This window comes from Ixodes scapularis, unplaced genomic scaffold, assembly GCF_016920785.2.
Source record: "Ixodes scapularis isolate PalLabHiFi unplaced genomic scaffold, ASM1692078v2 PGA_scaffold3__209_contigs__length_174095766, whole genome shotgun sequence".
NCBI lineage: Eukaryota > Metazoa > Arthropoda > Arachnida > Ixodida > Ixodidae > Ixodes > Ixodes scapularis.
The window spans coordinates 28,654,962-28,675,980 of NW_024609868.1; the positions used below are offsets into that span (position 1 = coordinate 28,654,962).

General features: G+C 43.8%; 2 protein-coding genes across 2 annotated transcripts in view; one reads left to right on the forward strand and one right to left on the reverse strand.

Moving 5' to 3' along the window:
- LOC115330648 (caspase-3) overlaps positions 1-3,305 on the forward strand; it is a 29,647-nt gene extending 26,342 nt beyond the window's left edge. Inside the window, exons 6-7 of the mRNA XM_040205783.2 lie at positions 442-556; positions 2,782-3,305. Coding sequence (XP_040061717.1) covers positions 442-556; positions 2,782-3,053 — 387 coding nt within the window. The 3' untranslated portion in view covers positions 3,054-3,305. The remainder of the gene's footprint in view (positions 1-441; positions 557-2,781) is intronic.
- Positions 3,306-9,393: 6,088 nt separating this feature from the next.
- LOC115330664 (ornithine decarboxylase) lies at positions 9,394-20,217 on the reverse strand. Its single transcript, XM_029992537.2, has 9 exons — positions 20,100-20,217; positions 14,758-14,854; positions 14,080-14,156; positions 13,432-13,598; positions 12,746-12,880; positions 11,807-11,972; positions 10,972-11,125; positions 10,082-10,185; positions 9,394-9,792 (listed from the first exon to the last, which is right to left on the reverse strand). Exons 1-9 carry the CDS (start codon positions 20,181-20,183, stop codon positions 9,481-9,483), a joined length of 1,296 nt encoding a protein of 431 aa, XP_029848397.2. The 5' UTR covers positions 20,184-20,217; the 3' UTR covers positions 9,394-9,480.
- Positions 20,218-21,019: the final 802 nt, after the last annotated feature.

Sequence of the window (21,019 nt, forward strand, 5' to 3'; positions counted from 1 at the left end):
GAGTGCGTGTTGACCCATCCGGCCCGTTTACGCTGCCTAGCGGCGACAGTTTGAAGCGGCTCATTACAAAAGTGGTAACCCACCTGACACACCGTTACACGCCGCTTCGCGGCCACAGTCTGATGTAGCTTAACGCAGAAAAATGATAATCTGAGTTATCGATGAAACGATTTGTCGATGAAAGGATCTATCGATGAAACGTCTTTCGATTAAATGATTGCCACAGACTAGGTGTGTGTCTGCAGGTAATTATTTCATCATGTCTCTAGCGAATACCGTGTCTTGTGCACGATATATGAGCAGTGCGACTACGGCTTCAGTATATAGCCCGCGCACCATAGTGAGATCTCTACGGAGTCGGTTGCGTATGTCGAAATAACTTGGCCATCACGCGGATCGACAAAATTGCTTTTGGTTTCCTTTTTTTTTGCCACGTCTTAGGCTTTTGGTGGCGAACCAATCGGCCACACGGTGGATGGTATCAAAGAAGGGGAGGGTGAGTGCTCAAGAATTCCAGAGCTTGCAGACTTCTTCTTCGCGTTTTCCACGCCCCCAGGTGAGCTCCTCAAAACGCTCGCGTTTACTTGGATATAAAGGTCGGCTATTTAAGAACAGCTCCTCCCACAAAGCCCTCCACTCATCCCAATTTAGGAGAGTGAAGACTGGAGAGAAGGAAACCGCCAATTATGGCGAGCTGGCAGCTTTGAGGGAAGGGCTTGTCTTGCTAGTCTTAGCCTCTAACAGACCGTAGTTGGTTAATCACTTCAAATCTAAACAGTGCCGAGGACATGGACGCGAAGACCGTAAATGTTTTTATTACTTTCCTGCCCCCAAAGTTGCCAAATGTAGGGAAGGGGGAGAGAACTTGTCAAGCTGAATTATTGCCACTTTTTCCCCCCAACTCACCCTCTTTCTTTATCCCGGGAGTGAAAGAAAAGTTAAATTGATATTGATTAGCGCCACCTTCATCTTAGCGTCCATATCCTTGTCTGATGGCTGACGATGTTGTGTAAACGAAAAATAAGGTGTGCAGAGTCTACTAGCATTAACCACCTTTTGTATAAGATGACATGACAAAAATCTTGTTCTGTTATCTGTAGCTCATAAATCTGATTCATTTGACATAGAATGGACGTTACCTCTGCCAGGCGGCCGAGACAGAGAAGCTGGGGCGTTTACGTAAAATAATATCGCCTTTTCATATGACATGCAGTCCTATTCCTTGTGATATGGTGACACCTCGTCTTGAACAGTTTGTCACGATTGTTTATTTTAGAGCAACCAATCTTACCTCAACCTGGTGGATAAGTACTCCAAAGGATGATTCAGGTTTTTCGGGTGTCGTCGACTATTTTTAATTGAATATCGACATAATTACAAAGCGTTTATTACATTAAATTAAAATATACTTTATGTGGTGCTTATTTAATGCAGTTATACGTTATAACATGGGTATATGAGTTCAGAAAAACCCCATCATAATACCTAACGTAAATTATCGAACATATAATGTGCAAAGGGAACTAAAGGTGCTCTAGAAAAGAGAATGAGACATGAAGTTATTTCTTGTTCCCGTTACTTACCCCGTTTGAACAGATTTAAGCCCCGAAATTTAATTTGTATTATGACCAGATACAGACAGGATACGAGCTATGTACAACACGGAGAACAATAATAGTCGGTGTACACTTTTTTGTTTGTTTTGTGAAATTACACTTAAAAAGCAAGCGCCCTGATGACTGTTTACTTTAAAACCCGGTGACCCTCGTGTAGTTTTACTTTTATTTGTAGGCAATCCCCGAAAGCCCTGAGAACGTACACTGGGCGCCATTGTTAGCGCGAACATGACTTTTCCTCTTTTATTGAATTTTACTTCGAAAGGGCACTGATGGGCATCACCACTGATCTCTATGTCTATTTGCTGGATCGCGTTTGACCAGCTCCTCCTATGGAGCGGAATGCGGTCACTGGCGGCCATCTTTAAGTAGAGTTATATCATCTCTAGCCATCCTAGTAATATGGCGGACAGCGCAATGGCGGCAGGCTGCCATAAAAATAGCCATAGATCTAGTACACTGTACCGTGGGTGACATTTCGTGCTTGATTGAAGTTGTTCGACGAAGCAGATTCTTGAAACCCGGCGTGGACGGTAGCCTCATCTTTGAGGACCCGACAAAAGTTCTACGAAAGCGCAGCACCGGGGGAAAGCAGCGCAGCTCGCATCAAAAGCAGACTCCGTACCGTCGTCTGCTTTCGATGCTTCTTTCGATGCGACTTTCGATACGTGCTGTGCTGCTTTTCTTCCGGTGCTGCGATTTCGTGAAACTTTTACCAGGTCCTCAAAAACCGGACTGCTGTTCACGCCGGGTTTCAAAAACATGTTTCGTCAAATAATTTTAATCAAGCACGCAATATTACCCACGCTATTTTGATCGCAGCCTGCCAACCCACCTGCCAAAACGCTATCTGCCATGGATGGATGATAGCGGCTGCAGCAGCTTACATTGGCTAGAGGTGATATAACTCTACCTAAAGATGGCCGCCAGTGACCGCATTCGCGGAGCGGGCAAACGCGATCCAGCAATTGTCATAGAGATCAGTGGGCATCACCATTTACCTCTTGCGTTAGTTCTTCATCTGAGCAGTTTTCACCATTATCATTATAGCAGTTGTTATACCAATCTTTCAGTACTAGCTAAAAAAAAAAAAAAAAAAAAAAAAACGGCGAAAGTTTATTTGCTTTAAGAGTGTCGGTGAGTGGCCCATGTTCAAAATGTGCAGGATACTACGACCGAGGTCTCGAAAGGAGGGGCTACTTCATTGAGGAGCTGTGTGACATCTTGGCATGTGACAACACCGAAGTGGAGCTGTCCACACTCATGGAAATGGTGACGGAGAGAGTGGTCAACGATATCGAATACTCCTTGGAGTGCCATGTGCCCAGCTACATGTCGACGCTTACCAAGGGGCTGAAATTCCGCAGCATTGACAATAAGACAGCTGACAACGAAGGCGCATCGGGGCTTGCTGGCATCAATACCCTAGAAAGTTAAAACGTTCCCTGAGATTTCGATCTAGGCTCATGATAAGAATGAAAACTCTCTTAAAAATTGGTGTTCTTGATTGTTTGTACCGCTAGACAGGCTCAATCGCTCAACTTATTGAATGAACGAACTATTATTTTTTATTTAACGGTGGCTTTTACTCCTAATTAGGGGAACGGGGAAGGGGAGGGGTGGGATGGGAGGCAAATATAGATTTTTGCAGGGTTTAAATTCAAATAAAGCTATTTTTGAAAAAAAAAAGAAGAAAAGCTTATCTTGATCATATGCGAAGAACTGAGAGGCACAAATAATGTTTTGCGCGCGAGCTGGGTACACATTGTATGTGTGTGTGTGTGTCGTCACATGACACAATGGTGTCACATGACACCCGGGCATGACGTCAAGTCATGTGACGTCACAGAATCTCGTGGCGTCATAATTTCACGTGACCTGCATGTCTGCCAAGCGTAACCTGTCCCTTCCCTCATAAAACCCAGCATCGTAAATTATTACAGATTTCATGTTTATAGCCTTCTAGTGGGAACATGCTAACAAGCCTAGGATCTCTCTTTCGCGACATCCGATGCACCTAGGCTGGCTTTTGACACTGCCTGCTAGTCGTGCGCATGGAGTTACTATAAATTACAATGTACGCTAGAGGTTTAAATTGCGCTAGTGTGCTGTTTCAAATCGAAGCAGACGGCAATTACTCGAAAATTGACTTCCGGTTATGTATTTCTATGGGCCTCCTGCGCTGAAGCATTGAACAAACTGTGGCGCCCCCGTTTTGGATAGTACAATAAGCTCACCTGGTTGCGACTCCCACTATTGTGGCTCCTTCGCCATGATTTTTTTCCTTCTGTGTAGTGCAAAAGAACGGAAAAACACCTTTGGACGTCCGAAATTGGCTACATTCAACACCGTAAGACAATCGAAAGTTCCGGATTCATGCCACCACCGCTAGGGTACGCGTCTCGTATCTCTAAATGGTGACGTTAGAACATCTGGCGTCCCGAAGTTTTTGTTTTTTCTTCCCCTTTATGTTTCGTTGGGACGCGATATACGGCGTTTCTTGGTTCACGCTTTTATCGTCCTAGCTTCGGCCTTCGTTTTTTTTTTTTTTTTTTTTTTTTTTTCTATTTTCCTTGTTATCGTGTTCCGCGCCCAGAGCAGGCACGCTTCTATATCTGTGGCAGTCTGAGTCGCTCAAGTTTGTACTACCCAAAACAAGTCCTAAGTCATTTTTCGCAGCGCCTCCTGGGCAACGCAGGATGCCTATGAAAAAAAAAAAAAAAACAAGTGCATTTTCTCTTTGCGTTGTTTATATTTACGAGATAAAATATCACGAAGAATTCGTACGTACTAGGTAGATTGGAGCATCTATCAGTCACGCACACAAAATAAGTGGTCAGTTACAGCGTTTTTATTTCAAAGTCATGGCATTAAAAAAGGTGCGTAAACAGATTCTTATATCTATTTATCTGCACTGTTGGACACTGTTAGCGCGAACAAGGCGTCGGCGCTTTCCATCATCTGGGATATACGTGCCATACGTTCCAAACAAACAAAGGACATCTGGAAAACCAAGAGAGACGGCAAGAACTACGCAGTAACACTGGATCACTAACTCTTTGTGCATGCAGACGATCAAAACAAATTGAAGGCCACGTAATACAGCCCGATTGGGAATATATAAGTCCTGCTTTATTCCTTCGCTTTATTCCTTCTTCTGGTGAATGTGTGCGCATATGCTTATTCTGCGTTCAAAACATCACCCGCACGCTTGAAATCATTGAAAATAGGGAGAAGCCAGAGAACATGCGCCCGATAAAAGCTGACCGGCATAGCAAATTATAAAAAAATACACACTTTATTCCTTACGTTTTGAATGTGTTTAACCGCTCGTAAAGATGCACGACGGGGCCATTTTCACATATGGGACAGTACTTGCATATTAGCAATATATAAGCGTCACCCGAATGATGGCGAACCTTGAAAACGCTCTACATGCCTTTCGATTGTTATTTTGCTGAGAATCGTCGCTTGTTTTAACGTACCTGCTATGGGACAGAGGTTGGGGCCTGAAATATAGCAAAATTTAACACCGTCATTGATAAAAAAAAAAATGTTGTAACTAAAGCAGTTACGCATTTACAATGTTAATAAAGGTACATACTATTCGGTACGACCTAAATAACAAGTTATCCATGTTATTTTCAGGAGAAGAGACAAAATGCACGCTCGTTTTGACGCAGGAACTTACAGGAGCACCACAAAAGTAGACTGGTTGCTGTCTGCTTCAATTCGCCTCCTTGAAGTCGCATAGACACTAGCGCCAGTTGAATGTCTTGCGTACATTATAATAACTCTATGGTCGTGCGAACAGACGCGCGGCAGCCTCCGGCATCGTCTGCTATTTCTCACCGCCGCCTATCGTCGTCGGCAATGCCCGTGAGACGGGACCCGAAAGCTAGGCGTTGGCTTCCGTTTTCGCCTTTCGTCCGTCCTGCTATCCCTCCCCCGTCTAAAATTTCTGCAACGCTCAGGAGACGCGACCATGAGAGCGGCGTTCTAGCGTTCCGTCATGCACAAGCTTCTGTCCAATATCAGCGTCTGTCAGCGTTTATCAATGAGCCGTAATAAGCGACCGAAAGAACTAACAAAAAATCAACAAAATAAATATGCAGTCCTTCTAGCTTTACTGTTCTTGTTATTTTTTATTTTTCAAATGGCATCCGCGAGCAAGGTGAGCGGGCGTAATGACGCAGAATTAAAACGCGACGTAAAAGTATTCGTATTGTCAAATACAATATAGCTTCGCCAATACTGGAAACTCCTCCGAAAACACATAGGAGCGGCGGCGAACGTGACAGTGGCGCCTCTAGCGGACTCGGAGTCTACGGAAGCAGTCGTCGCAATGGAAAAGTATGGGCTCCGCGACGTCCTCGAGCTTTACAAGCCCCGTATCGTCACCCTAACAGCAGAAACAATTTATTACGGTCAGTTCGCTTGCAAAGCGGAATCCACTGATCGCAACTGCAACGACAATCGAATAACAACGCGCGCATAAACAAAGATAGAGCAGTTTATTTAGCGGTCTCAAACGCCTCTCAGGGGATCACACGCGTTTGAAACGCGTCTGGGAAGCGGAAAAAAGGCGTTTAGCTACTCGAACTACGTCGTAATCGGTAAAACATGCAAAAACGACATGTTAATATTATCAGAGCAAGCGCACGAGCTGCTGGAGCATAAAAACAAAACAAAAAGTAAGGATAAAAATACACGACACTTACCGAACTTTGCAGAAAAAATGGTGTCGCCATTCCCGACGAAAATAAGAAGAAACGGGAAAGAGAAGCGGACAACGGCGAATAAAACAAAGAAGCTAGCAAAAAACTATTTCAACGACGACGATCGTTGCGGCGCTTATAGAAAAAAGAAAGAAAAATGGAAAGCAGCAAATGAATAGCTGGTGGTCGCCACCGGTGTTGAGTTCACGACAAACAAAGCGGAAGCAACAGACGAAACTAATTAAAAAAGAAGAAAGCGACCCTTTTTTTTTCAGTTGCTTGTTGTACATTTCTTTATTTGCTTTCGCGGCGTAGGTACGAACTAAAAACAAAACAGGGGAAATAAATAACGTAGTGCAGCTCACACTGCCCGGTAAAAAAAGAGTCGCAGAAATGTTTTGGTCGCAGGCAGCAATCTTCTATATGTGCTAGCAGTGAGTAACCTTTTTTTTTGCTTTCGAATTTCTTTTTCCAATTGACTTTGGCGGGTTGTTCGTTCGCTCGCTTGACGAAGCAGTTTAAAAGTGCATTCAAGTACTTGTTGACGTAGGTGTCCGTAGGTCGATGTAGGAACCAGAAGAACGATTTTCCACCACATCGCACAAACTTGTTCTTGAATGCGGCCGGTTGATCAACAAACGATGAGCCGTAGCAGACGTGCTGGCCGGAGTACACAAATAAAATTTGAATAAAAATGGGTAACGAGCTTACACTTCTTAATATATTTAATAAATATCAAAAAGCACGTATGACGATTTTGGATTACAAACTGAATCGAAGGCGAAAATAGGAGGTTATCGGAGACGACAGTGGAAGAAAACAACAAACACAACAGCAAAGTTGCAGACGGCCCTCAAAATGCCCGGGCCTAGCGCAGACGAACCGGGGGTAGTAAGCGCCGAAGCGAAGGAAAGGGAGTAAAAACTAAGCCAAACAAAGCAAGGATACGCGATTGTTTACACGTCGGGCAAAAAAAAAAAAAAAAAGCAAACAAAAAATATACACAGCAACATATAAGCAGAAGGAAGAAATACCGCGGCAGAGTGCCGTCGCCTCAAAAATATAAAAGAAAGAAGACTCAAAAATAAAAAGAGTGGAGACGGTTCAACGGGTGTCGGCCTTTACCGTAGAAGTAAAGAAGCAGCGAAGCAGAAGATGTTGGTCGTCCCCGCGCTAACAATCGGAATTTGTGCACTGTAAATAACGTGACTGAAATCATCTTTTTTTGCGGGGCTACGACGCTCTCCCCTTCTTTCTTTGCAAGCGCGAGAAGTCTGCTTTTTTCGTAACTCCGCTTTTGTTAATCTATAATCGCGTCAGCTTTGCATATGCACAACGCCTTCTTTCGGAGCATACTGACATCGGCGTAACGTACGTGGTTCGAAATTGACTTCTGCTTCTTCATCCGGAGACGATCTTAACGCGAATAGCCAGCTCGCCTGTTCGACGAAACGGTTATAAGCAAGACATTTATGAGAAATGGGAATTGCAACAACAAAACGAATTGACTGATAAGAACAATAAAGTTGAAACGAAGCTATGTTCTGAAATGTTTTTACATTCCCCTTTTTCACGAAACAGCGCGAAGGCATACATTCGTGTTTTGGTTGGCTTACATAAGTTGTGACAGAATGTTTTCTTCGGGAGAACTCCGAAATTGCACCCAGAAAGCTGTAACATCTTTCCCACGCGAAGAGAATGTCCTTCACTCATGAGCTGGCACCCATTTTTTAACTTTCAAAGCAGCGAATGTCCGTGACAATTTTTTTTCGTTGGTCACCTCGCACGGAGATAGGCAAAACCAATGCATTTCGGAGAATTTGTCTGCCAGCGGAGACTCCGAGCTCGCCAGGGGCGCTGCAATCACTTTTCGCCCGTTTTCCGCGGGAGTTGCCAGTATTGGCTTCCACGGTATTTGGTATTGTTAGGCCAGGCGCACTGCAAAACTTGAGAGCTACTTGCCTTTCGAAGCGAAATGACGGGAACATACCTGGACATACTTGATGCGAGCCAAACGGTTAATTTTCTCCAGCCAAAATGGCACGCAAATTTTTACCTGTGTAGGTTTCTTCTAGGTATTGAAACCATGAATTTAATCATTACGGTTGTACATTACAATTCACAGAGCAAGCTTTGTGATTAAAGATGAGATCGAGCAGCATAGTCGACGTGGGACGCTAGGCTTACTCCTATCTTGCTATGAAAACAAGCACCCGCACAGGGCTTCCGAAGGAGCGTACTTGCGACAGTTTGCTGCCAACAGTGGACCTCTTGCGTTGCCCAGGGGTGCTGCGAAAAGGGACTTGTTAGGCCTTGTTTTGTGTAGTGCAAACTTTAGCGTCTCAAACTGTCACGCTTGCAGAAGCGTGCCTGCTTCGGTGCGGAGCGCGAGATCACGATGAAAATACAAAGAAACAAGAAAAATTCGAACGCCGTCAAAGCTAAGAGCGTGAGCCAAGAGATGCCGTTTCACGCGTTCCAAAGTAGACATGACAAGAAAAAGAAAAATGAAAGCGTCACCACGCAGGTGTTTTAACGTCACCTGACGTCACCACCCAGAGATAAGAGACGCGTACCCGGTGATGTCATGAATTTGGCACTTTTGATTGCCTTGCGGCGTTTAGTCTGGCCGATTTCTGGCCGATTTCTGGCGTCCAAAGGTATTTTTTCGTTCTTCAGCACCAGGACAGAGTTAAAAAAGCTCAACCAACGTGCCATAAGTATTGCGAGGCTCCATCAGGTGAGCTTGTACTACCCCAAAATGAGGGCGCTACAGTTTGTTCAAAGCTTCAGCGCAGGAGGCCTTATAAGTAGGGTTAGATTTTTCTCTAAACACCTCGGGTCCCAAGAGCTCGCACGCCCCAGGCTTGGAAGGTAGCCGCCTAAGCTAAGACGCTGATTCTGGCAAGCAGGTCCGGCTTTCTAGAAATGGCGTCTCAGCTGAGACCGGCTGAAAGAAAGCACTGCCAAAGCTAGCGGACGAGCTGAGCGGGACTCGAACTGTGTCTCAAGACGCTCGCGCGTCCCAGCCTTTACAACCTGCCTTCCTTTCACCCAATCTCGACTGAGATGCTTTTCTAGCAAGCCGATTCTGAAGCACCTTAGAGCTTTCGAATTGAAGCACACAATGTTCCGGCTTCATCGAACTACGGTTTTTTGTTGCCGCGGGAGTTGAGCGCCTGATTAAGCTGTCCGTAGCCGGTGCTCACAGCGGACGAGTCCAGGACGGCCTGGACTCGAGACGCGCTGGCTGCAGACGCGATGTACTTGACGGGCGGAAACCCGGAGCCGTTGAAGCCGCAGGTGAGGACGAGGGAGTAGGCCCCCATGTTGTCCATCAAAAGCCACTCGTCCACGGCCACGTCGAAGAGGAGGTCCTTGTCTCGAACGCGGTCCAGAGGGCTGCCCGACGTCGACCATACGGTCGTGAGGACGTTGCGAGGCCGATCGTAGGGCGGCTGTCGGAGTGAAGTGTTTCGGTATTAAAACGCGCCAGAAAAGAACGCGTACTTCAACATTTACACCCTAATACACCCTCTTCAAATAAACGTTGTGTGAGTCGGTGCAGTATGAATGGCGTGTAGAGGGAATAACAAGCCCCAAAATGGATATTACGAATGAAGTTTAATAACTGCATTCCACGTCATGGTTTACAAGCGACTCCCAGGGCGGTGTTTGCTTTTAAAGAAAACAACTACGGCTCATAGTTTGCTTCTTTAGCAGGCGGAATGATAATGCAAAACTCACGTCCAATGGACGAAATGTGACGTCTAGGTACTGGAACATTCCACGAGGAATGGAGTTGAATTTGCTTTCGTTGATAAAGACATCTTCGTGTGCGTAGGAGAAACCTAAAGATCATATTGCATAAATTAAGATCATGACATCTATAAATTTGAAGTCAACATCATCTTAAACCGTGCGATATACCAAACGGATTAACCCCCGTCTGTAACATGGCAGGCTTTATGGACTTTAAATGGAATTGTTGACGTTTTGTATTGTCCACCACAAACAGGGTAACATGTCTGCTACATAACGCTATTGACGTCTTGAGCGTCCCGACTAGCTCACCGACATTTAGAGAAAGAACCACAATTTTTAGTGAATGCAAGAAATGAGCAGGGGCTCTTGCACGTGATAGATAATCATTCTTCACAAAATAATCAGGAAAACCCTAATTAGTAAGCAGACCAAAATTCATTACAGTAAGAACCGGCTTGAGGGCAACTCTTAGTTGCAAACAAAGCAAAAATATTTTTACTTTTCACAATTATTTACTTTATTTTTGCCATTATCTTTCCCGCTTGCGATTATTGCACAGGTTGTTGATTATCAACAAACAATCTGATAACATTTTCTTGAAGCTAGCAGTGTACCTCTTAAAATCAACTACGTCTCTCTGTTCTGATTTCAACTCTCCTTCTTTTAGAAACACGTAATATTAACAGAGAAAACAACACACGAGATACGCACTGCAAGCAGCAAATTATCACTCAGGATGCCTTGGGTCAACTACCACGTCTACCTCAATGAAACGAAACCAAGAGTTAAACCTACAGGCCCGCAAAACTTACTTACCATCATCCCAACAATTGTGGTGATTCCAGTAACATATATAACAGAGGAATCCTCACCATCAAAGACGATGTCCCGTTTTCTTTTCCCGACAACCTTGGTGACCAAAGTGAAAGCCGATGTAACGAAAAACTGACCAGGTTCGGCGATCACCCGCACTCCGCTCGACTCGGGGAAGTGCCGATTGATTGACAACCGGACAGCCTCACATACCTTAGATCAAACAAAACAAAACAGTTGGAACTCAAGTTTTCATATAAGACAAAGAAAACGCTCCTGAATAAAGCTTTTGGCGCCTGAATCATCTCACAGAATTAACCGTCTCAATTTCTTTCTCGTGAGCGTGCAGCTACGTAAACAGACGCACACGTAAACAAGGAGCTTAGAGGGAGAAACTTGTTTGCAACTTTACATTTACTGACAGCTTAAGAAACGGAGGGCGTGGTGGGTCCCGAGCAACCTATTACTGCTACCGTCACTTGCCTTCTGCCCGGTCCGGCAGGAGGCAAGGAGCTGGTGCTGGAGGCGGGATACGTACACTTGGTTCTTAGCCTGTCGCCAACTGTAATATATACAAAACAACATAAAAAAGTCATTAACTGGCGTTTTAGTTTTACCTATAGGTGGAGAAACAACGATAACTTGTACGTGGGGCATGACCCTTTTCTAAAGCCCATCGAATCGAGCAACATTGATAGTCGCCATCGCTTGGACCCGAAGCGCGTGATTGGATCCGATTCCACGCCGAATGCTGACGCAGGCATCGTATCCAATCCATGCTTAGAGTATGTGAGCAAACAATGGCGAACAGGCGTTAGCGCGGACGTTAGAAAAGGGTCTATGGCGGGCGTTCGCTGCAGTTCTAGATATATAACTGCCTCACGCAAAAAGCACCTTTAAGAATGTGTCGTGTTTCCGAAGACCGCCAGGAAATCCGCCACCAATGTCGAGCAGTGACATCTTGAATCCAAATTCACTGCCGACGTCGAATACGGCTTTAGCGGACTCGATGGTGAACGCGAAAATTTCGGGGTGCTTGAAGGCACAACCAACATGGAACCTGGGGAAAGTCTGAGATGAGAAGGCTAGATCTAGGTACATTAATCTTTCAAACACTAATTCAGTGTCTCGTTAAAAAATAAAAGAAAACGCCCTAGCGAAAACATGGAGCAGTCGGGCCATTCATATCCGGAAGTTTATCGAATCGCTACGTTCTTCAACCAACACAAACCAATTGACATTCCACAATTTGTCACATGATTGCCCTCATTACCAGACTCGGTAATGAGCTGATGCCCGGGCCCGGCTTTTATAAATGTGACCTTCCGGATCCTTTCTTTTAATTTAGATTTTTGTTTAAGCCACCTTTGGTGACGCATTCTAGCAGTACGACACAGTTCGCCCGAACACGACGTTGGTATTTTTTGCTGTTGTATATGTACATCCAAAAGTGTTTAACACAGTGTTACCAACTACGAAGTCGGTGTCGCTTACTCGGCTACATGCGGAAATAGTAAAAGGTGGTACAAACAAATTGTCTCCCTTTTGGTCCTCCAATGCAACATCAATGTTAAAAAAAAAGCCTCTTTTTTTTTTTTTTTGCGAGAAAGATTTTTAAGATAATCCGGCAAGTTTTCGCTGAGAGCACTAATGCTGCTTCTTAAGTTGCTTCCCTGACCGAGCACTTCATGATGGTTGTTTTGATTACAGTAATTCAATTTTAGGAGAAATACGAAAAAAAAAAAAAAAAAAAGGATCGCTTGTTTGCATTAGGAATATCGCCCTGTCGCGCCTTGTGCAAACGCGGAAGGCGCAACATTGCTATGCACTTACGAAACACCGACGACATTCAAGCCTAGGCGCTGCGCAGTTCGTAGCACTGTCTTCGCCTCCTCCACAGTGCATCCGTACTTCGTGTTCATCGTCATCTGACTACCAGCCTCGTTGGTGGTGATGCGCAGCATTAACCTGCGCAAGGAGCGGCTGGTTGTAGTGTTGGTACTTGGTAACTAGTCGGCAAAAATATAAAAGGAATGACCAGCAACCATTATATTCAAAGTCCTCATTAACTGTTATTTCGGGGAGAAGAAGAACATATTGTCCCTTAATTTACGGGGCTAAACTCAGTGGGTGAATTAATGTCACGTGACCTGACGTCCCATGCACTAAATTTAGCGGAAATATTGAGGTTACTTGATCCGACGTCACGCGACGAGGTCAGGTGTCGTGTCATTGTGGTGCTAAATCGTGCAGTAATTACACCATGACGTCATGTGACGTCGATTTCCCCGCTGAATCTAGCAGGGATATTCATGGACGAACAGACGGACGGACAGACGAACACATTTCTGGGATTATGGGTTGCCATTAAAAAAAAAAGACAAACAACATTCCATGCTCTATTATTGAACAATGACCATTGTACTTGTTTGCGACTCATGAAACCTGTGTGCGTGAATTTGAGGCCGGTTGGTTGCGGAAAAGGGAAGTTTAAACACGTGATAGCGAAAGGATGGTACCTAGCTTCTGGGTCTTTTATCTTATACAATTCTTCCTCCGAGTCGACGGTCATGAGGGCGACGCCGTGTTGCTCGGCGAATCTCAGATCTGAAGTGCACTTGGCAGTGTTGGCGAGCACGATGCGATTTGGATCGACTCCCATGTCGAAGGCCGTCTGAAGCTCTTCCTGAAATTGAGGGCGCCGGTAATACATTTCTTGTCGGACATCATTATATACGACAGAAAGGTGGAAGAATCTCTTGAAAGCCTCGGTCTGACAGCACACATTACGCTAACGTACTTAACAAGTCTGAAATTTCTTTTTTGTACTCTTATTACTCACTTTGATTATCTTCGTTTATACAAACAAGGACGCACTTCCACTTTGGCGAGTAATATTTGTTTTTGGTTTTTTATATCTCAGATTTGTTTATGGACGACAAAGAGCAGCTTACTTGGTAACAGAAATGTAAGAAGAGAATATGCGTTAATCTACCGCAAACGCGGGGAATGTGTGTGTATGGTGTGTGTGTTTATCAATATAAGTAATATTTAGCGCTTTTAACATTCTTCTAACAATACTGGGGAAGCACAAGAAGGAATTTGCAACGTGGGCTAGCTACGAGCAAACCGAACGCTAGTAGAAAATGCTGAAGCGTTTTGCTCACCCTGTTTGAACAGTCGAAGTTCACACCGAGAACATTCAGGGCCTCCAGGACGACGGTGTCTCTGCAAGACTTCACGGCTGTGTTTAAACAACGTCATTTTAGTGTCCATCCCGTCAAATGTGCGAGTAGGTACGAATTAAAATAGAAAATACAGGAGTCGTTTCGTACTCTACGAAGAAATTATATGGAAAAAATCATATAGATGTAAAGAAGCATTAATGTATACAGCATGTCTCGTGTTTCATGAAATGTATAAACAAAAATGTTCTCGTTTACTTTTAATACTAATACCATAAAGAAGGATTTTGCTGCACGGCAAACACTCTCGATACTCCGTGCCGACCATGGGCTGTGCTCTGACCTATAAATAAACACTCTATCAGTCAATCAGCCAATAAATCAATGAAATAATCAAATGAGTGATAAAAAACGCAGCACTCATGCAGTCAGTTTGTCGTTCAATCAATAAAGTAACTGATTATTACTTATCTGAAATCAATACATCAATGCATAAAAGGGTTGGTTTCAAAATTTCATTTTCTTGAGGGGTACTAATACAATTTAGTGAACGGGTATAAATTCCGACGTATCTACACATAGGGAACGTACGTACATACCTTAAACTTCTATTCTTCTATCAGTTTTTGTCTATCCATCTAGATGTACTGCATTGCTCACCGTAGAAGGGCATCACGCGAGGCAGTTCCTGCTTCCATAGCGTCACCTTCCGCTCCACTTCTCTGACGTCACATACGAAGAACGGATCGTCCGTTTCCTGTAAGGATGTGCTCATTGTGGTTTAAATCGAATAGCGCACTGTCATCCGCAGTTTCGGCACTGTTAAAAAAAAAATCAGTTGTGGCTTTTTTTTTTTTTTTTACCACTTGGAGGGCACGAATGACGGAGCACTGCGAGAGTCTTATGCGCCTTATTTTCTTGCTCTCGACCCAGGCCACCTGGCGGACATATCCGGTGCAGGCGACGAAAGAAATAATAACTAATTTCAACCCGGAAATAGTAGAAAATAGACGTGGGGCAGAACGAAAATGGGGGACGATTACGCTCATATCCTAAATGTCTTCTACAGCCGTGGGGACGACAAAACAATGTTTTTGCTAATACGGGAAGTGACGACGTTCAAGATGGCGGCGCCTTTGTGGAAAAGGTGTATAGTTACAACTATAGAGCCAGTAAACGCTTAAAGCATCCGCAATGCATTCCCAGTTTTCCTTGTGGGGTCCGCCATTTTAGTGCTTAGCGCGGAGCGGGTGCTTTTGGCGATCCTGACTATTTGAAAATGCGACTTCATGGGCCTTAGATTCTGCGTCAGGAAACCCAGGCAACGTCGTTTTGCTCCGTCGCGGACTGCTCTAAGGTTTACGTAGGATAGAATGCAGTTTCCTGGGATTGCAGATAAAGCTTCAGATAACTGACAACGATGATTTTGAGCACCAAGATGACTAAAGTAACGTTACTCCGAACCACCAACTTCCTTTTTGGCTCTGGTCCATAGACTTTATACCTTGTTTCTGCTTAAGTCCAGACGCAGACGACGGTATACGAGCTGACGGGGCCAATCCCCATTGGCGGAAAGCGCATCAGCATGATGTTCGTCATGTGGCTGTGCGTATTCTATCATCGCTGAACCGATCACGTACAAGAGAGTCCCAGTGACTTACGCTTATAACGCTGCTCAACCCGTAAAATGAGAAAAAACAAAAATTTAAACAGTGTTTGGGACACGCAAGTCAAAAAATAAGTTTTACTCGATCTTTTTAGTGCAATATTGACGGCGAGAGGTTTATTTGAAATTTTGCGCGCAAAGTCCATGACGTCGCGGAATGGCCATTTGCTTTACGAGATGCTAATTCGCTCTTTCCTCCCCAACGTAAAGGCGAAGCCGGTCCACCTCTCCTCCACGCGCCCGAGATGCCGAGAGGGAAAACAAGTGGAAAGGAGGTGACTACCGACTAAATCGCGTCTCGCACCGTCAATATTGCTCTAAAAAAAAAAAAACATGTTTTTTTTTTTTTGGCGTAAAATTAAGTTTTTTATACGGGTGTCCCACCCTGACTGTTAAAAAAAAAAGGATTTTCTTTTCCGGAAATACTCTGCCGTTTTCTTCATGGTCTCCGATTTTTCATAAATTTTTCTAAGCGCACTTACACACATCCCTGAAATAGTATCTCAAATATTGGGTCAAAATTATTTTTTTTTTACCCAAGTTATCGAACTTACAATTTTGGTCTTCATGGTGTTTTTTCAAACTGAAAGCCGCTTCTGGCATCGACAAAAAAAAAAAAAAAAAATGACGCAAGCGGTTGACACGGGTTCACTCTTTGGACTGTAGGATTTGTTCCCAACTGATTACAAGCAGTTTCTTGGTGTCAAATGAATGCATCGAAAGCTCGCTACAGTACCCGGGCAGCGGCAGGAATCAAATGGTAGGTATAGTTCATTTGTTAGACTGCTCTGCTCGGCTGGCGCGCATTCTTGCCACTGCTGTCACAGCACTGAAAAGCCTTTTGGCATCATTTTCATTTGCCGATTTCTTAATAAATATTTTGAATTTCGCGATACTAAATACTACACAGGAAAGGGCAATGGCCGGTGATTCAGAAATTAAAGTTAGTAGGGGTAGCTCTAAAAATCGCCGGAGTACCCCTTTAAGCTGAAACAAAGTATAGTTGGAAGCATAAGTGTATGCACAGGGCTTTGGAAAGTAATCTCATCGAACTGGCGCTCCCTTAAAGGGGCCATGAAACGAATTTTGGGTTGGGATGAATGATTTTAAAATGGCACTTCACTAATCGCATATCGTTTAGTTGGCCAAAAGAAAGAGGCTAGAAAGTCAAAAGCCAGCTTTTCGGTACGAACATTTGAAAATATAGCGGACTATTTTGTACCTTCTTGCCTTCGAAAGCTCTCTGCCTTTTCACTTGATACATCCGCGGTTCCAAAAGCGCGTCACCGGCGCCAAACTGACGTCAGCCGAGGCCAGCTCACGCATTGGACACGAGAACTGCGTCACTCGGACGTATGCGCTCGTCAACAATCAATCCGTCGATGAATATTTGGATTCGCGTTCGTGGCCAATGAGTGCCCTGACGGAACTTATCGTCACTGGGGGATGACAAGTTCTATGGTGTGCATAAAAAGCACGGTGGAAGCTAGGAGTCATCGCACCGGTGCCGAAGGAATGTCACGACCACGTGATTTCACAATTCGCAATTGAGTTGAGGATTAAAGCTAAGGAGGAAGAAGTAGGAAAATCATTTCATGAACCCTTTAAGAGGAACATTTTTGCGAAGCTAGATTGTCGCGTCGGTGCATTTTGTACCCACCATGAGAGGAAGTAATGACAATGGATCGATTCGCGGAAAGCTCTACCTTTTATTTCCATCTTGAAAAAATTCTTCAGACTATGTGATCATGCTTTTCAGACATGTACATGTTACCTAAAATAGTAACAAAATACCATCACTCGACCATTCGCTCAAAAAGTAACCAAACACGTTACTCGTTACTGAGACAAAAATATACGCATTACTTGGGCTCCAACGTAACGAGTTCCTTTCTCGTTACTCTGGGTGTGTTTTTTTTTGAAGCAGTGGCCGCCTACCAATATTTTTGTGAAGGTTATGCAAAGCTGCAGGCGAGCATGTTAAGAACTGACTTCCTCTTTTAACCCTGGAGAGCGGGAAAACAGAAACACAGATTTGTGCTTTCCTTTCATTCTGATTCCCAACGCACCAGGGCTAAAAATATCAGTTCCAATATTTCGGGTCGTTAATAATACTTGGCTTATAAACGCATTCATGGGAACCTTTCGTTTTTACTTGTTGGCGCCTTTTGCCGTGAAAATCATAGGCACAAGCGGGGATGAAAACAAGATAGGGCAGCTTGTGTTGTACACATTCCTATCCAGAAGTAACAATACTGTCGCTCGTTGCTCCATCAAAATATAACGAAAATTCGTTGTTCGTTCCTTCTCGCGAAAAAACTAAGTCGCTTCTTGGTTACAAAAAAAAGTTAACTTGATCAAAGTACTATGTTATTTGTAACCAGTGTTGTACACGTTCCTCAAAAAAAGGAACGAAAGCTCGTTCTTCGTTCCTTCTGATTTTTGGAACGCGTTCCTGTTACAAGTTCCATCTGTGAGAAAGGAACTCGTTCCCGTTACAGTTAAAAAATGGAACATATACGTTACATTCACATTTTTCTTATTGCCATAATTAGTTAGATCAAGCGAAGTGTTTTTTTAATATAACCCATTAAATGGCAACATACGAATTTGAATGCAGTGATGGCAGGGCAACAGGAGAAGAAGACACACGACAGCAGTTTTTTTTTTTTTTTTATATATTCACTTTTAAAATTCTCAGCGTTTTACCATATTCCTGTTTTGGATGGGCGATTCAGGCGAGCCAAATGTACTGTTACCCCACATTGCACGAGCTTTTTACGACAACCTCAGGCGTTTCAATCTAACAAAGTACCTTGTTCGAACTTAACAACGGTTGCTTCTCGATGTTGGCGTCCGCAAGACGAGCAAGTAAAGAAGAGGGTACGGCTTTTGAATGTCAGTCTTGAAAAAAACAAGTCCTTCTCCGTGAAGTGTAGATTCGTTGTTTCGTTTGAAGCTTGGGAATAAGAGAAGTAAAGATTAATTTTTTGTATAATTTAAGTGACCAAATATTCGGGATACAAGGGTGCGTTCGATGTCAAGTAACCTGTCCTTTCGTTGTAACTGGTCTGTTTTTGGAAGTTCAGTGATGGCTGTAGTCGGCCTGAGATTTCTGGGTGTATGAGTATTCGTGGAAGAAAAGAAAGTGAATAAGTTTGAAACGTCCCTCTTTCTGTGTCTTTTCCTTCGACTAAACGTTTTCCGTTTCATACCGCACTCTCAGGCACGGCAAAAATAACAAATGTCCAGTAGCTCTCCTGCACCCGACTGTTACCAAGCAAGGACTAGACAAAATAAACCCCAAGCAACCAAAAATTTAACGAGACCCTGCTTTTTGTAAAGATATGGTTTTTACACTTTTAGAATTTCCCTCTTAGAATCAAAATACAAATTACCCCATTGGACGAAAAAAAGGAACGCCGTTCCTTTTTCCGTTCCAGTAAAAATGTAACAAGTTCCCGTTCCAGTTCCACTGATGAAAAATGGAACGGCGGCGTTCCTTTGTTCCTCCTAAAAGGAACGCGTTCCAGGAACGTCGTTCCTTGGAACGCCGTTCCGTACAACACTGCTTGTAACGCGCTATCCCAAACTTTCTTGCACGTCAACGCCTTACGGATGTCAAACAACAACTGACCAACACCCAAATATCTCAATTTTCCCCTGGAATATTTTAGATGAGAGTCATACAATAACAATAAACAGTAATTAAACGTTTGGACGCAGAATGTATTTATTCCACGGCTCAACCGTTTCTTTTTTGCATAGGATTTTGTAGATTACAATTTCAAAATGATAAATTTCTGCTCTTCTTGACAAAAGATCTCAATGTTCCCAAGGAGTTTAATTTCCTGTGTATCATGGAACGGAAAGCACTTATAATTTTGATATTTCTTGAAAACACTTTTATTTCACGGAATGGGGACCCAAAACGGTTGTCATGTGTACGAATTTGACGCGATTCACCTGACAGGTGTCCTCGGGCTCCATATTAAGCCTTGGCAATTTACGATGCCACCTGTGGCAAGCTCGATAAGCGGATAAACAAGCAACTCGTAAAAATTAGAGATCGACCAGGTAAATAAAACGGGAAAAAAATGGGGGCCGACAAGCATATCTTTTGAGTTCCGCATACCGGTTTGAGCCCCTGAACATTAAATCATTTTTATTTCTATTTATGTTAAAAGATAGCAGGAAAAAAAATAACCGTATCGTTCAAACTGCTCAGTAATAAATAAAATAAAACATACACCAGTTTTATCTAACTTTCTGACAATGGAGTCGTGTAAATCCGTTTCGTTTCATGCACTAGAAAGACGTATACGGTCATAAATACCTGTATCTGGATTATCTTTCGGGCCACATCAACAACCGTCTCATCAACGAAGACTGTCTCATTGGCAAACCCTCCTCCCGGCATCTTCCACTGTGTTTTGTTTTTGCAAATATACAAACCGCGTCTAGGGTGAGAAAGGCAAACATTATTAGGTGTTAAAAAAAAGAAAAGAAAGAAGGGTCGAACAACACCGGAAAACGAGGCACGTTCACGCAGACGTTGAGCAAATAATCAGGAGGCTATTGAAAATATGTATAGAGTGGATTTCAAGCACTTGTGATATCCCAGGCCATCACAATGGATTCCAAGCCCTTATTATATCCATGGCAATAATAGTGCTAATTTAGCAATCAAGCATGCTCACCGAGTCCGCGGCTTAATAACCTCCTTTAAAAGAAACACACGCGAGGACTAGAGAACTAGAACCAACCGTCGTATTATCGAGGTTCTGGTAAAATACTAATGGACAAATCCACTTTAGTATCAAAGAAAGCGGCAGAGCATTGACCCGTTCCTCGTGTTTCGTTCATTCCGCAGTCCTAAACGTCAGACTCAACGTAGCCTCAACGAAATACTATCTTAACCTCATCGGACAGCTGGACCCTTCTCTCTGTGAGAAGTGTGCCGTCACTGACACACTCGAACACATCCTGTGCCAGTGTAGCCTACACACAAGTTCACGAAATGGGCTGACAAATTCCCTTCGTCTTCCCAATGGAGAAACACATAAGCCGGGGTCGCACTGCTTATACATAACACAAAAGACAGTCTGCATACAGATTCCAAAGCCAGTGAAGACGAGATCCGTGCTTCCAATGCCGCAGGACGATGAGTTCAAGGAGGAATCTCGGCACCCGGCATTCGAACCACGGATATCGCGGTGACTCGTGTTTTGCAGACTGTTCTTTGTGTGAGGTATG